The sequence below is a fragment of the Rhinolophus hipposideros genome (genome assembly GCF_964194185.1).
Source record: "Rhinolophus hipposideros genome assembly, chromosome: 5".
NCBI lineage: Eukaryota > Metazoa > Chordata > Mammalia > Chiroptera > Rhinolophidae > Rhinolophus > Rhinolophus hipposideros.
In genome coordinates this window covers 84,082,721-84,097,148 of record NC_138051.1, presented here as the reverse complement: position 1 = coordinate 84,097,148, position 14,428 = coordinate 84,082,721, and the positions used below count along the sequence as shown (strand labels likewise).

Below are 14,428 nucleotides of genomic sequence, written 5' to 3'. Positions count from 1 at the left end.
CAATTGCTGTGAGTGAGAGAGTAATTCAGAGTAATCAAGTGCTACATTGTTAACAGGCTACTGATTTCCATATTTATTCTAAATGCAAGCTGTTGATTGCACAGCCATGTGAAGGACTAAAACGGCTGCCTCTGGTTCCTGGCCTAGCCCAAACTTTAATACCTGGGGAGTTCCAAGGAAAACGTTGTAGGAAAGATAAGGCTGTGTGTAATGTTACGTTGACACTGTACTACGATAGTATATTTGAGACATTCCTATCCTTGTAATAGCCACAATGAATTACGTTGTGATGACATTGGAGTGTGAAGATGCTGAGCTAAGGGGTTTTAGAGGAGAAGGCATAGGAAGCTGCCATAGAAGTTGCCCACAGCAAAGTCACTCCCATGACACATGGGGACGTTTGGCCTGTTTCCAGGCATCTCTGCAAATGCAGCACAGATTCTACTTGGCACCGCCATGCAGGCAACTTCAGAAGCAACCTACACTTAACATATCTAGGTTTTTAGAGCAGCAGTAAACAGTAGCCCTAAATCTAGTGTACTAAGAAGACTGTGAAGGGCTCAGGCAGGGTCAAAATCCCCTTCTGAGGCTGCACACCTCTCTTCTAAGAGTTTTCAGGAAAGTCCAGTATGTCTTATGTTGAAATGAGTAATTCTTCCTCATTGTCATTACCAGCGTTCCTTGGTAATCATGGCAGCAGTTGGCTTTCTTATAGCTTAGGCTTCCCCTTGGCTAATAAATCAAAAGCACAGATTGACTGCAGCCCAACCAGCCAGCTCTTTAGAAGATAATCCGAGAATGCCACTTATTTTGTTGCTGAGTGAACAACAGATGAGGGTGGGAGCCAGGGCGATGATTTTCCTGGAGATGGGAGGTTTAAATTTGTGACTCTTTTGGGTTATGATTGAAAAACTAATGGATTCCACTCCAAGCCACCCATGGCATTCACAGCAGTGACAGCCACCTGGCTGTCACAGGCGTTTGCACTTTAGCCACTATGCATTGCGACATCGCCATTCCTACAAAAGCTGCTTCTCTCCCAGACATAGTGCTGGGGATCGAATACAGTTTAGAAAAGTGGGCAGTGTTCCGACCACTGGCCTGTTCTGCCCATTTTCAGAACTTCTTAGGGTTTCTCCGTAAACGGACTTGAATGCAGTATCTTCTTGAAGGTGGCTTCTCTGAGGCCTCTTCATGGAGAATTTGGCATTTCTTTATAGTTCACTGTGTTTTTCATCCACTCTTGTTGCTTAGTCTTTTAGGCAATGATCCTACCAAGCAGACTCAAAGCTGGCCGTATAAATGGGAACCAAACCATGCGCTTTAGACAACTTTGCATTGAGCAGCGTATGCTTTCTCCTCCCACTCTCCCTATCAGGCACTATCCAGCCCTGGCCATTTCTCAGCCATCCTGTGTCTTATGGTTTCTGGACTTCTTTTCTCTACCACCCCCTGCTGTCCCAGACCTCACAGGTAGGTGTTTAGGGAATTTGAGTGGCGCTAACCCAAAGGTCAGCATGGTTTTTGAACAAAACAGAAAGCAGCCCCTTCGTTGTAGAGATGTGCTAATAAATTCTGTAACCCCACCAGGCTGTATCTAGGGCCTGGGTCAGGGAGAATAGTTGTGAACTCAGGTACCATAGTTGTAATGCGTTTCCTAAGTGGTCACCACTGGGGCAAGTGTGAGTGAAGCAGGGAAGTGGAGTGAAGAGGGCTCCCCCAGCAGCTGGGGGAAGGGGGGCGGCTGAAATATAATTAGCCTCGGCCTGTAATCTTCAGTGAGCTCCAGTTTCCTGCTCCTCGGGGCTCTTGGCTGTTCTCGTGTGTTATCTTTTTCCTGTAATATTTCTTACAAGGCATTGGTACTCTTCATAGGAATGCTGTGACACCCTTTGGAGGATGTCCCGATAAGCACTCAGCCACATGTCATCTGTAGGCACTTTGTAAGTCAGGGAGAGACATCGCAGAGAGAAAGGGCATGCCCTGAACAAAACCTCATGAGGGTGGCATGTCGTCCACATCACCTGTAAAAACCCCAAAGGATAATATAAAATAGTGCTGAGAGTAAGTCCACTTCTTTTGCTTTAGTTTGAGACCAAGATCTTGGGGATTAAGTAAGATGTGTATGTGTGCCGGCAGGAGTAGAAATAACAGATGAAGGAGGAATAGCAGGTGAAACTTCACCCTGAGGATTTTATAACTGTTTGAGATCAGGGTGAAAACTTTGGCCTACACTTAGAAATCACATTTGGCTGCCCGAGAGAAACACATTTTCTCTCATTAGGTTGTGTAAAAAGTTGATTGCAAAAATGGCCCTAATGATTCTCCTCTTTAAAGTTTTTTTCTTCTCTAAAGATTTTATTGGGGAAGGGGAACAGGACTTTATTGGGGAACAGTGTGTACTTCCAGGACTTTTTTCCAAGTCGAGTTGTCCTTTCAGTCTTAGTTGTGGAGGGCGCAGCTCAGCTCCAGGTCCAGTTGCTGTTTCTAGTTGCAGGGGCACAGCCCACCATCCCTTGTGGGAGTCGAACTGGCAACCTTGTGGTTGAAAGGACACGCTCCAACTAACTGAGCCATCTGTGAGCTCAGCGGCAGCTCAGCTCAAGGTGCAGTGTTCAATCTCAGTTGCAGGGGGCACTGCCCACCATCCCTTGCGGGACTCGAGGAATTGAACTGGCAACCTTGTGGTTGAGAGCCCACTGGCTCATGTGGGAATCAAACCAGCAGCCTTCGGAGTTAGGAACATGGAGCTCTAACCACCTGAGCCACTGGGCTGGCCCCTGATTCTCCTCTTTGAATCTAGTCGCTTGTGACATGATTTTGTAGCTCCTCTTATCAAGAGGTAGAGTCTGTTTCTCTATCCCTGAATCTGGGCTGGCCTTGTAACTTACTTTGGCCAATAGGATGTGCAGAAGTAAAGATGTGTTTGCTTGCCAGTCCCCAGCCTAGAACTTAAGAGGCCTCGCATACTTCTGCTCGTTCCCTTGGAATCCAGCCCAGTCACCATATGGACACTCCTGGATTCACTGGCTGTGGCCCATAGATCCTTATGACCCCAGCTAACCGTGATCTTACACCCGACATCCTAGACTTGCCAACTGACCTCAGATACATGAGTGGGCCCAGGAGAGAGCAGTCAAACTGATCGGGATTCACAGACTCATGAGCAATAATCACTTCTTATTGTTTTAAGCTACTGAGTTTTGGACTGGTTTGTTATGCTAATAATAACTAATGGATATATGTGGTCACCTGGAGATGGTTCACCATATATCCATTAATTATTAGCATAACACACCATTTGGGTTTATGAATGTCATCACAAATGCTTAGTGCAACTCAGCGTAAGAGATTCAACCACTGGATGGAGGGGTTCTATTTGATGGGAGGGCGCAATTCTTGTGATCATCAGTATTACTTTGAGACCTTTTTAACAACACAGACACCTGCGCCTTATGCCAGATTGTTCAACTAAATATAGATGGGTACTAGGAATCTGTAATTTAGAAAGCTCTGGTGATGGGCTAGGATTGAAAACCAATAATCCAATGGTCTTGTTAGTGCCTTCCATTACTGGAAGATGCAATGGTTGCAGTTCATCTGTACTGAGGCAAATAACACTCAGGTGGTTCAGAGTTCATTACTGACTTGGTATACTCCCAGCTGCATAAGTAAACATTATAATCACCTTTGGGCAAGAGCACATTGACCTGATCCTAGATAGGAAAAAATTCACAGGTGTGGATTGATGGTTGGGATTGTATATTGTTTATCATTGTGTCCCCTGGGGTTTAGAACATGGCATGGACTCCAAGAATAAATCTGGGGCATTGGGTATGTAATAGGACCCTGCACTGAGGAACTTATAGTCTAATGGGGGGGGAAATCAGAGATCCATTAAGAAAACAAAGCACACAGTGTTTTAACCCTTAAACTACAGGTGAATTTGTACTATGGTGGCTGTTGGGTGTTATCAGTTAGTTGTTGCTACGATAATGCTGCATTACAAAATAACCACAAAACCTCAGTGGCATACAATAATATGCTTTGATTCACCCCTATGTCTGCAGGTTGGGGTGGGGAGAACCAGCTGATCTTGGCTGGGGGTGGCTTTACTCCTCATGTCCCTCATCCTCCCCCAGGGACCAGCTCTCAGCTTGGGTAATGGCAGAAACACAAGAGCGCAAGCCACAAGGAGCAAGCTCATTACAAGCATCTAGGTTTATGTTATTAATCTGTTAACATTCTATTGGTCAAAGCAAGTCACATGACCAAAGCCCATTGTCAAAGGGCAGGGAAATATATATTTGCAGGGGAAGCTGCAACGTCATGTGGCAAAGGGCATGGATAATGAGAGGGGTAAAGAATTAGGGCCATTAAAATAAGCTTCTGTGGTGGGAGAGGGGCATGTGAGGGACTTGCCTTTTTTCTTGCTTAGCAAAGCTAGTGAAGTCATAGCTGGATCCCAGAGTAACCAAGAGGCAGAAGGTATCCACTTCTTCCAACTATCCTGTTCCTTGTAATGTGGGAGTAAGCACTGGACTCTTTGCTACTATGATCTATCCAGTGGGGTTTTAAAGGGAAAAGAATTCCTGCAAGTACCTCAAACTTGGTAAGTGCAGAGATGGAACTGGAATCCCAACAAAATGCCTCCATTTCCATTCTCACCCCATCCTCCAAAATGTAAAGGCGTAGGTCATTGTGCTTGGTTGCCTACTGCCCACTTCCAGGATGGACATTATTTGGGGTGGAATCTTTACTTTAGATCCCTTATATACTATCATCACTTATTTCTAGGGCAAAAAGAAACGAATTTCCACCTAGTCCAAACGTTTCTGACCTTTCCCCAAACCCTAGCCCAATGGTGCAGTGGTTAAGAGATTTGGGTGACTGTCCCTCCCTGATGGGCCATCTTTTCCTGATTTGTTTTCCAGATTTGCTTGTTGCCTGTGCCTCTGGTTGGTATAGAAAACCAGTGTTCTAAAATATGATTGACGTTCTCAGATAGTCTCCAGGGCAGAAACCGTGTTTCACAGCATTTTACTGAGAATAATAATGAAGTGCTTTATTTCAGGCCACTGGTTTGTAGGCGTTGCTATTGATCATTCTGGGCCTATGAAACTACATTGTGTATCAAATTTACCTCTGAGGAAACTAAGGTACAAAGGATTATGTAACTTCCCCAGAGACCACGTCTACTAACCAACCAAGATTAGCAGCCTGTCCTCTTGGTTTTTCAGCTTTTGTTTGGCAAACTGATTGACACTGCTTTGCTTCACAAAAAGCATACAAAATCATTACCTACAGAATTTATTGTCCTAAGAATCCCCACCTTCCTACTATTTACGCTCCATGGGAAACAGGGAAGTCTAGCAGAGAGAGATTCTATAATATGAGATTTCCCCACCACAGTATTAGGGAAAGTAAACTGAGTTAAAGGTAATTTCTAAATTGTATTTCCTGAGGTTTCTTCGTTACTATCTTGACACAGAAATAAATTGCAATGGGAATTGTTTAGCAGTCCTGTTCTTTCATGCATTTTCTGAGCCCTCACCTGCTATTTCTGTTGCCTGGTGACTATTCAGCAACTGCTTGCAATGGTTCTCTGATGAACAATGCTATTTCTATTTTATGTGGGAAACTGATTTGATTAAGCAACTCATTTAAACTAATGCTTTGTAGGAGGTATGCTATGAGTAGAGTAGGCATTTCTATTGGTATTTTTGTCAAGTGAATACATGCAAATAATCAAATAATTACAGTGGCCCTGAATATATAGGATCTGCTATAATTAATGTATGAGCTGGTTATCTTGGATCCATTGTTTCCATGCTGGTGAAGGTTTTGCTAAAAATCTCATGTGTCTCCCATACAATACTGATACTCCATGATAAATTGTTATTTTAGCAAAGGTTTAATATCCCACTCCTCCACTTGCTCAATGCCAAGGGTCACGTCTGCATTGTTTATCACTGAAAATTGAGGATTCCGTGTAACAGAATCTAAATAAAATAGCTACTGGGTTGGATGAGTGAGTGAGTAAATGCTAAGACTACAACATCTAAGAAAATAAGCTCCTAAGAAAAATTCAGGATTTTTCCCAGGTATTTCTGCCCCTGAGAAAGGGCAGTGAAGGGTTAATGCCATCCTAGGAGCTGGAGGGCCTGGGGTGTGGATCTCAGCGAGCTGCTCCAATCACATTCTTTCTGCTGCTATAGCAACAGGTTGAGAATTCTGCCGGCATTGTTGCCTGCCTACGCTGGAAATGCCTAAGTGCAGGCGACTGCATTGTCTGGGAGAAAAACTATTTTTTTCTATGATGCTTCAATGAAGCAGCTTCTTTGCAGAGACAAAGAGGCCAACACAAAGCAAGGTCTAAGAATCTTGGAAAGGCAGAGAGAGATCTTGTTTTGATTGGAGGGACATTTCGAATCTTTTGTCCCCTGAAGTAAGGGGAAGAGGTGTGAGGTGGGGAAGGAATTAAGGTTTAATCTGTAGTCAACTGCATCTTTTTCTCCCTCCTTAATGAGGCCTTCCTTCTGAGAGACAGCCTTAGCAGCATTTGGAGAACTTTCTCTTACTATCATTGATTCACAAAATGAGTGATAGATAAGCTCTTGGATTATTGCCCATGTTAACTTCTAAGTTTGGAGGTGCCAGAGTGGATCAGAATGTAGGCTTTCCCCTATTCGCTTTCCAGTTCTTCTAATCAACTCTGTACCTGCGTTGTTTACTAAGGACAGCTGAGAATGAGAAATGGTGGTGTTCGTTTTTATTTGGTATAGCAGTGTCATCAAGAGAGGAAAGAACATGGGGAAGCTGCTGAGGAAAGTTGCTTAGGTGGTATTGACTTCCCAGCAGGCTCTACAGGCACTTAAAAAATGCCCCGCTTGTTACTCAAGGGCTGCTGCTTGTGTCATCTCAGGTGTGGTGACGATCAGAGCTTAGGGCTAGTTGTAGTTCTTGCTGAGCTAATGGATGAAATCAGTAGTCATTAAATATCACTGATTGATTTAACACATTGCCACCTTACTGTCACCATTTCTACATCTTATTTTTCATTTTGCACATAGAGGGGGAAACCGACCTGGCTCACTCTTTGTTTCTGGCTTACACATACATTTTAGTCAGAAATACCTGAACATACTGAGCCATTCAGAAGCAGCACTGAGTTCTTTAATCAAAAGCCTAATTTTAAAAACCTTTTATTCCTAACTCACTACATACTATTTGAATGTGGTATAAGCAAACCCTTGATCTTGTGAGGGCTAAAATAAAAAGGTAATACTTTTCCTCTCACCTTCTAAGTTCTAGCTGGGTTAATAATCAAATGAACAGAGAATTTAACAGGAGAAAATCAAATTTTAATACATGTGCATGGGGTATGCACAAATGCATGGTAACTCCAAAGGCAGTGAGGCAACACCGGGTATATATGACGTTTTGAACAAAAGAGAGAAGGGGGGAAGGGTGTTAGAGTTCAGAAGTGAGAATGGGCCATTTACAGGTAGTTGAGGGAAAGTGGAGCACACGGGGGCAGGCAAATGCTTGCTGGGCAACCCAGAAACAGTGGGGCACAGCGGGTATCTAGCTAACCGGCCCCTGCTTGAACCTTCCTATTTACTATAGTTAATTCAAATTAGGCCAACGCAGTGTCCTGAAATTATCTTTCTGAAGCAGGTGTTTCTGTCTGAATCTGTCAGGCAGGAAAGGGTAAGGGTCAAAGTTTCTTTCTGAGTCATGTTTCTTAATAACCAACTTAAATCAATATCCCAAACGGCAGCTCAGGGTGGCAAAACTTTGGTCCCCTTCAATCTTTATGTCTCTGAGTTCTGTCCTCCTGCCTGTAAGTCTGTTGTGGCTATTGAAATGACCATTCTATTTGCTGTGAAGTCCAAAATGTGCTTCTAGGAGCTCTGTTCTGGGAGCCAGAAGCCCGGGGGTCTAGTCCTAGCCAGAGTGGCCTTGGCCAGCTCGTACAGGGATTTTAATTCCCTTACTTGTAAAATGAAACATTCGGATGACATTTCTGAGATTTCTTTCTCATTTCTCCCATACACCAAAAAATGTGGTACTCCCAGTTTTTTTTAAGTGGAAAAGCCTTGGCTTTGTTGAACATTTTATAATGTACAAGTCCCTTAACTCCTAATCATACTTCAGGTCTCTGCTTCAGTGACCGAAAAGACTGCCATGACCCCCAACCTAGACCAGGACTCCACGCCTATGTTCCCTGACATGTGTGTTTTTTCACCACTTTTATCATAGTTTGTAATTGCTGACTTTTTAAAATCAATTTTCTCTCATGCCCATGAGACCTAGGACTCTGTGAGGCAAGCACCCAAATTGTTTTGTTCACCGTGGATTCTGCAGATAGAAGGCTCTCAGTAAACATTTGTTGAATGACTGAAGGTGCTTCATTAGGCTTTCTGAAGGGCACACAGATGGCTATATCACAGTCTGCCCTCAAGGATCTTAAGATTCACTGGCCCTGTTTCTCTTCTTCTACCATCCCACCTCACACCCAAAATAATGCTGTGAGAAATGAAACCAAAACCAAAACCAATACCTTGGGTTCTGGTCATTGATCTGATTAGTAGATAGGTTTGTAGGGATCAAAAAAATAACTTTCTTCCCAACTTCCTAAGTTCTTCTGGCTGGGCTAGTAAATTAACATGAGCCAGATTAACAGGAGAAAATGTGCAAAATGTATTATGGATATACATGCGGGGGAGGTTTATATGCCATTTTGGACAAAGGAGAAGGGGGGCTGGGGTCTGGGATTTCAAAGAGAAAGCAGGTAATTTACAGGTAGAATCCGCAAGCATGTGGTAAAAGAATTCTCGCTGGGCCACCCAGAAGTACAACAAACTGGGAAGTTCAACAAACGAGCACTGCTACATTGATTTCTCCTTGTCTGTCACATTTAGTTTATTCCATGACAAGCAAGGATATGCCATCTTCCTTGAAGCAAGTTTTCTGTCCAAATTCCTTCAGTCAGATAAGGAGGACCTTCAAAGGTTCTTTCTGAGGCTTTTGTTTCCTAATAACTAGCTTAAAATCAATATCCCAAAAGTCCTATTTTGGGGTAGCAAAACTGAGGCCTCCCCCTCAGGTTTTAATATTCCTTGATTGGACTGATTAGTCTTTTGTGACAGAATCCATGCAATGAAGTAAGGCCCAGGAGCAAGATTGTAGAAGATAGTATATAGAATGGAGGTGGTGGACAGAAAAGAAGGAAAGAAAGAAAAAAAGAAGGGAGGAGGAAGAGAGGAAAAGGAAGAAGGGGGAGCTGGAGGAGGAGACTATGAGGTCAATAAGAAGAGTAGTGAAACCATGGGGCTCTGTCTTTTTAATTAATTAGTCTGTAAGGATCCTTTTTTGATGGCCAGGCTTTACAAGCAAGGACATGCTTCTCAAAAAGAATTCTTAACCTGGAGTGTTGAGTAATGGTGCAAAGAGCTTGCTACCAAAAGATGATTGATTACTGACACACACAAAAGTTAACCAGACTGGGCTCCAGAAATCTTTTATTTATTTTATTTTTCACTTATTTATTTATTTTTATTAGTTTCAGGTGCACAAAACAATCTAATAGGTAGACATTTACACCCCTCACAAAGTGATAACCTCCCCACTCCAACTGACTACCCCTCTGACATCGTACATACCGTATTTCCCCCAAAATAAGACCTAGCCAGACGATCACCTCTAAGGCGTATATTGGAGCAAAAATTAATATAAGACTCGGCCTTATATAAGACCTAGTCTTGTATTATATTATATAAGACCCGGTATTATATCATATCATTATATTATATTACATTATATTATTATATTGTATCCGTTATTATATTATATTATGTTATGGTGTGGTATGGTATGTTATATTATATAAGATCCGGTCTTATATTATAGTAAAATAAGACCGGGTCTTATATTAATTTTTGCTCCAAAAGATGCATTAGAGCTGATTGTCCAGCTAGGTCTTATTTTCGGGGAACACGGTAGCTGTTATAATTCCATAGACTATATTCTTTTTGTTTTAAGAAACAGAGTCACCAGTTCTGAAAACGATTGTCAGGTTCCTGTAAATCAGTACAGTTGTCAATACAGGCAAATGTGTCAGGATACCAGAGCTAGCCATTGCACATTTAGATAGTGCGAGGCCATTTGATTTTAAACATCAAGCCTAATTCAGACTCCAGCAGAGAAGAGCAAGAATTCCTTAGGCTGGAATTCCAGCAAGAATTCCTTAGGCTGGAGTGTGATGGATGTTCCTCAGCCAGGTAGAGGAGGCCTGGGAGGAAGTTGATTGCATTAGAAGGTACAACTCCTGTCGGTCTCACTGAATTTGCAATTTACAGGGGAAATGGTTTAGGGGACTTTTCCTAATTAAGTTTCAGTAGAAAGAATGAAATCTCTACCTTCAAAAGGCCAAAGCAGCCTCAGTTTACTTTGACAACAGGTATGGATAGAGAATATGGGCAAGTGAGACAGGCAGATTCTCTTCTGACCCCTCTCCCTAAAAAGCTTCAATGGCAGAGGACAGCCTTTCTCCACATAGTTGTCCCAGCTTCCCTTTCTTACGAACAGACAGAGGGAGTCAGTACCTGGCTTTATGCTTGGTCCACTTGGGAGCTTAAACCCTAGCCAGACCATATGCCTCCCAAAGCCATTTCAGGAAGAGAAGAATGACTAAAACAATCACATAATCTCTCTTCTTTATGAAGAGGAAGGAATTTTAACCAAGAATGCAAGGTGTGCCTGTGGCTTTGTGCCCACACTGCAGAAATACACACACACACATACACACACACACACACACACACACACACACACACTCTGCTTACTCATTTACTTAGATGGAGACAATATGGTATGCTGTGTTAGCTAAAGGCCAGGAAATAATTGTTGGGTTGACAAGTAGCAAATTATAAGTCTCGTGTGTCTCACTAGGCAATATTAATTGGTCACTCCTTTATTTACAAAACTATACAGCAAAGATAATAAATGGGATTATGGTGCTTTCCTATCTGGGGTCCCCGGCTGGTTCCAAAGAAGGTCAGCTATAAGCTGTCTCTTGGATTCCTGGGAATGTGCCTCTTTATAGACCTGACAGGAATAAATACCATTTTAATAAAATTCTTTACAAAGTAAATCCCTTTGTTTTAAGTGGCAAAACCTCTGTTAAGTCTCAGCTCTGCCACTTCCTAACTGTACAACTTGGGTGTGTTATTTAATCTCCGTCTTATTTTCTTCTTCTTTCCACTGAGTTAATAATAATATCTCTCTCGTAGGATTCTTGTGAGAAGTAAATAAGATCATCTAAGAAAAGTTTTTTGCACCATGCCTGGCACATGGTATGAGTTTAAAGAATTTTAAAATTGTTATTGCTTTTAATACAATAAAGACATATCTCAGCCTTTTCTTTTCTCCTTGGCCCCTCCTAAATTAGAAACGCCTCTTGACATTTGGTACTTCTCCATATCAGGGTTCTGTTCTGGTGTGGGGAGAGGAGAGTAGAGCAGAGATGTTTGGGCATAGTGGGGTGGTGGAGACCTCTGCCCTACTGCTTTCTATTTTAGTGCTTTTCCCATATTGGTAGTGCTATACCATACTACTTTACCTGGTGGCTGGAGACAAGGCTAGGTGCAATACAAAAAAGAATACAAATTCAGCTCTGTCTTCCAGGCTGTGGGAATCTAAGTGCCAGGCTCTCTTTCTCTGGTTCTCCAAGTTCTTTATATACACTGGCCATTCAGCTCAAATCCTAGCTCAGACCTCCCACATGAACTAATGCCTATCACAGAGCAAGCACTCTAGAAATATCAGTTGTATGAGTTAACTTGATTATGGAAGACAGAGGTAGTCGTTGAACCATTTGGTGCTTAGAGGAAAACACTTTTAAAAAGTCAAAGAGCAGGTCAAGTATCAAACTTTCTGAGCCATCCGATCTCTCAGGACTTTCACACTTGGGAGGAAAGGATGTGAATCATTGGACCTGGAAAGATGGCACAGGGGAAAGGAAACAGGAGATTTCCTGTCCATCTCCGCTGTGAAAGAGATGTCAATACAATGTGGTTGAGTTGCATGGGCAGGACCCTGAGCTTCTGTAGCCCTCGTTTCCTAACCCATAAAACAGAGGTAATAATCAAATATTAAATCACACACACACACACACAGAGCTTTAGGGTCCTGCATATCGTAAGCACTCAATAAATTGTCTTAGCCGAGATTAGCTCATGAATAACACCTGGACATTCAGCTATTTGGAGGCCAATTAGACTTCTCAGTCCCACATAACTTGAATTTTATCACCCTGATGCTGCCCATTTCTCATTTGTTCACCACCATGAGTGACGAGGTGTTCTATCTGTTCACAGCTCTGGTTAACCTTGATAGTTCATAAGTTGGAATTAAATGACCTTTGTTGAGGGTTCATAGGTATTTTTCTGTCATTACCATAGATGGTGAGAGACAAAAAGTATATGACAGGCGGGCAGCTCTCTGGTAATGACTGCAGGGTGGCACTACATATATTTTTATCTTTAACATGAATTCACATTTTATCATTTCTTTCATTTGAGTCTCATCAAAGCAATGTCCTATTCTTCATTCTGGTGAATGTAGGGTGGCTCTCACTGTTTTCCTTCACCATAAAAAAGAAGAAGAATGATATGAATTATAGGTTTAAAGACAGGACAAATTCTGCATCACCTAATCTAATGCCCTACTTTAGAGTTGTGAAAGTTGAGGCTCACGGGGTATTAAATGTATTATCCTAGTGGCAGAAGGACAGGTTTTCCAGCCCCAGTTCAGGGCCCTGCATATGTGGTCTCTTGGTTTATTACACTTCCAAAGTGACCATGGACAGAAAAGGATTTGAGAGCCAATGTTTAGAAATGTAAGGGAGGGCATCTGTGTGGAGCCTTCTCAGACTAGATAACAAGACCTTTGACCCAGTCTCTTCCGTCTTCGGCACATTATCCCCAACTCCCTGTAGGAAATACCCATCTGTCTATTATGTGAAAAAGGCAATGATGACAGATGAACAGTTCCTGTTTTTCCGCTCTGAAGGATAGATAACTCCCCCACAAACTGTGTCCTTAGAGACACAATCATGATCAAAACAGATTCAGATCCTGAGCTCCCTACATGGCCAGGACATTGACTGAAAAATATTTCCCAGTGGAACCTCATCCTCTTCCAAATCCAAGGAAGGGTTCAATCTGCAGAGTACAAGACCTGGATATTTATGAATAGACTTTCTCAAGAATAATGACTAAGTGATTTTTAAAATGCTCTTACCCAAGTAAAATTGTAAAATTATATTGGTAAACAAGAAGGTGTAAAGTATTTTGAGAAAATATACATTCAAGATGCAATAGTTGTTCAAACCAAGATTCAGCAAATTCTAGAATTATCCAGACAAGACTAAATTTTTCCTTTCAATCTATAGGTTGTTATCTTATTAGTAGTTCAGATCCAATATTTGGCCTCTCCTTTTTTTATTTAAAGCCAATAATAACTTATTTACCAAGCTACTGCTATGAGCCAGACACTGGAATAAATGCTTTTCATGACCTCTCATTTAATATACACGGTACTGGGAGGTAGGTGTGATTTCCCTCATTTTATTGATAAGGACACTAAGGCTCAGGAGTCAAAGTAACTAGATTTTGGGGGGGGGGGGGGTGTGACGACCTGTTCTTTCCACTGAAACAGGGCAGAACACGATTTTAGGCAAACACCAAGGAAAGGTTGTTGATCCAGTTGCTGAACCAAATAAAGCTTTCCTATCAGAAAGACCAGCCTGTTCTACCTGGCTAGCACTATCCCAGAAACTAGCCCTTACAAATTTTGAAATTCTGAATTTTGCCTATCAAAGCATTCTCTCTCCCTAGTCCTCCCACAGTCCCTTGGTGTTTACTGTATGGGTAAAACATGTCCTCTGAGTGAATCTGGTTGTCCCTTGAGATTTTTTCTTTCATCAGTTCCTTCATTTTTCCTTGCACCAAAAGCTACCCTTACTTCATGGCCTTCTTCACCTCCCACGATTTGCGAGGGATGGACTCAGAATAGCATGATTAGGGAGGCCTTGTCCGACACCAAGAAGCACACCTGTAAATAAATGTGGATTCCATGATTGTGTTTTATATGTTCAGAATCCTTTTGAAAATAATTTCTGGATCTGAGCTGGGTTGCATAAATCCATAGACAGTGTAAGTCTTGACACTCACTAATGACTATACCACTGCCTAAAACTTGTAAACAAACTTCTGTTTGGGAAGTACTTTCAGAAGCAATTCACATTCCACAGACAAAAGTCGTTCTCCTTTTTAGTCATAATAATGATAGCTAAAAATATAAAGCTTCAGATAGCATTATATCATTTCCCAACCAGACTCATCAGATAGATGGTCAGTCT

General features: G+C 42.1%; 1 protein-coding gene across 4 annotated transcripts in view; it reads left to right on the top strand.

Moving 5' to 3' along the window:
• Nucleotides 1-14,428, top strand: part of STON2 (stonin 2) — a 127,693-nt gene that overhangs the window by 75,638 nt on the left and 37,627 nt on the right. Inside the window, exon 3 of one of the 4 annotated variants that reach the window (XM_081047490.1) lies at nucleotides 1,379-1,473. The exons of the other annotated variants lie outside the window; for them this stretch is intronic. Coding sequence (XP_080903616.1) covers nucleotides 1,379-1,473 — 95 coding nt within the window. The remainder of the gene's footprint in view (nucleotides 1-1,378; nucleotides 1,474-14,428) is intronic. 4 annotated transcript variants of the gene reach the window in all.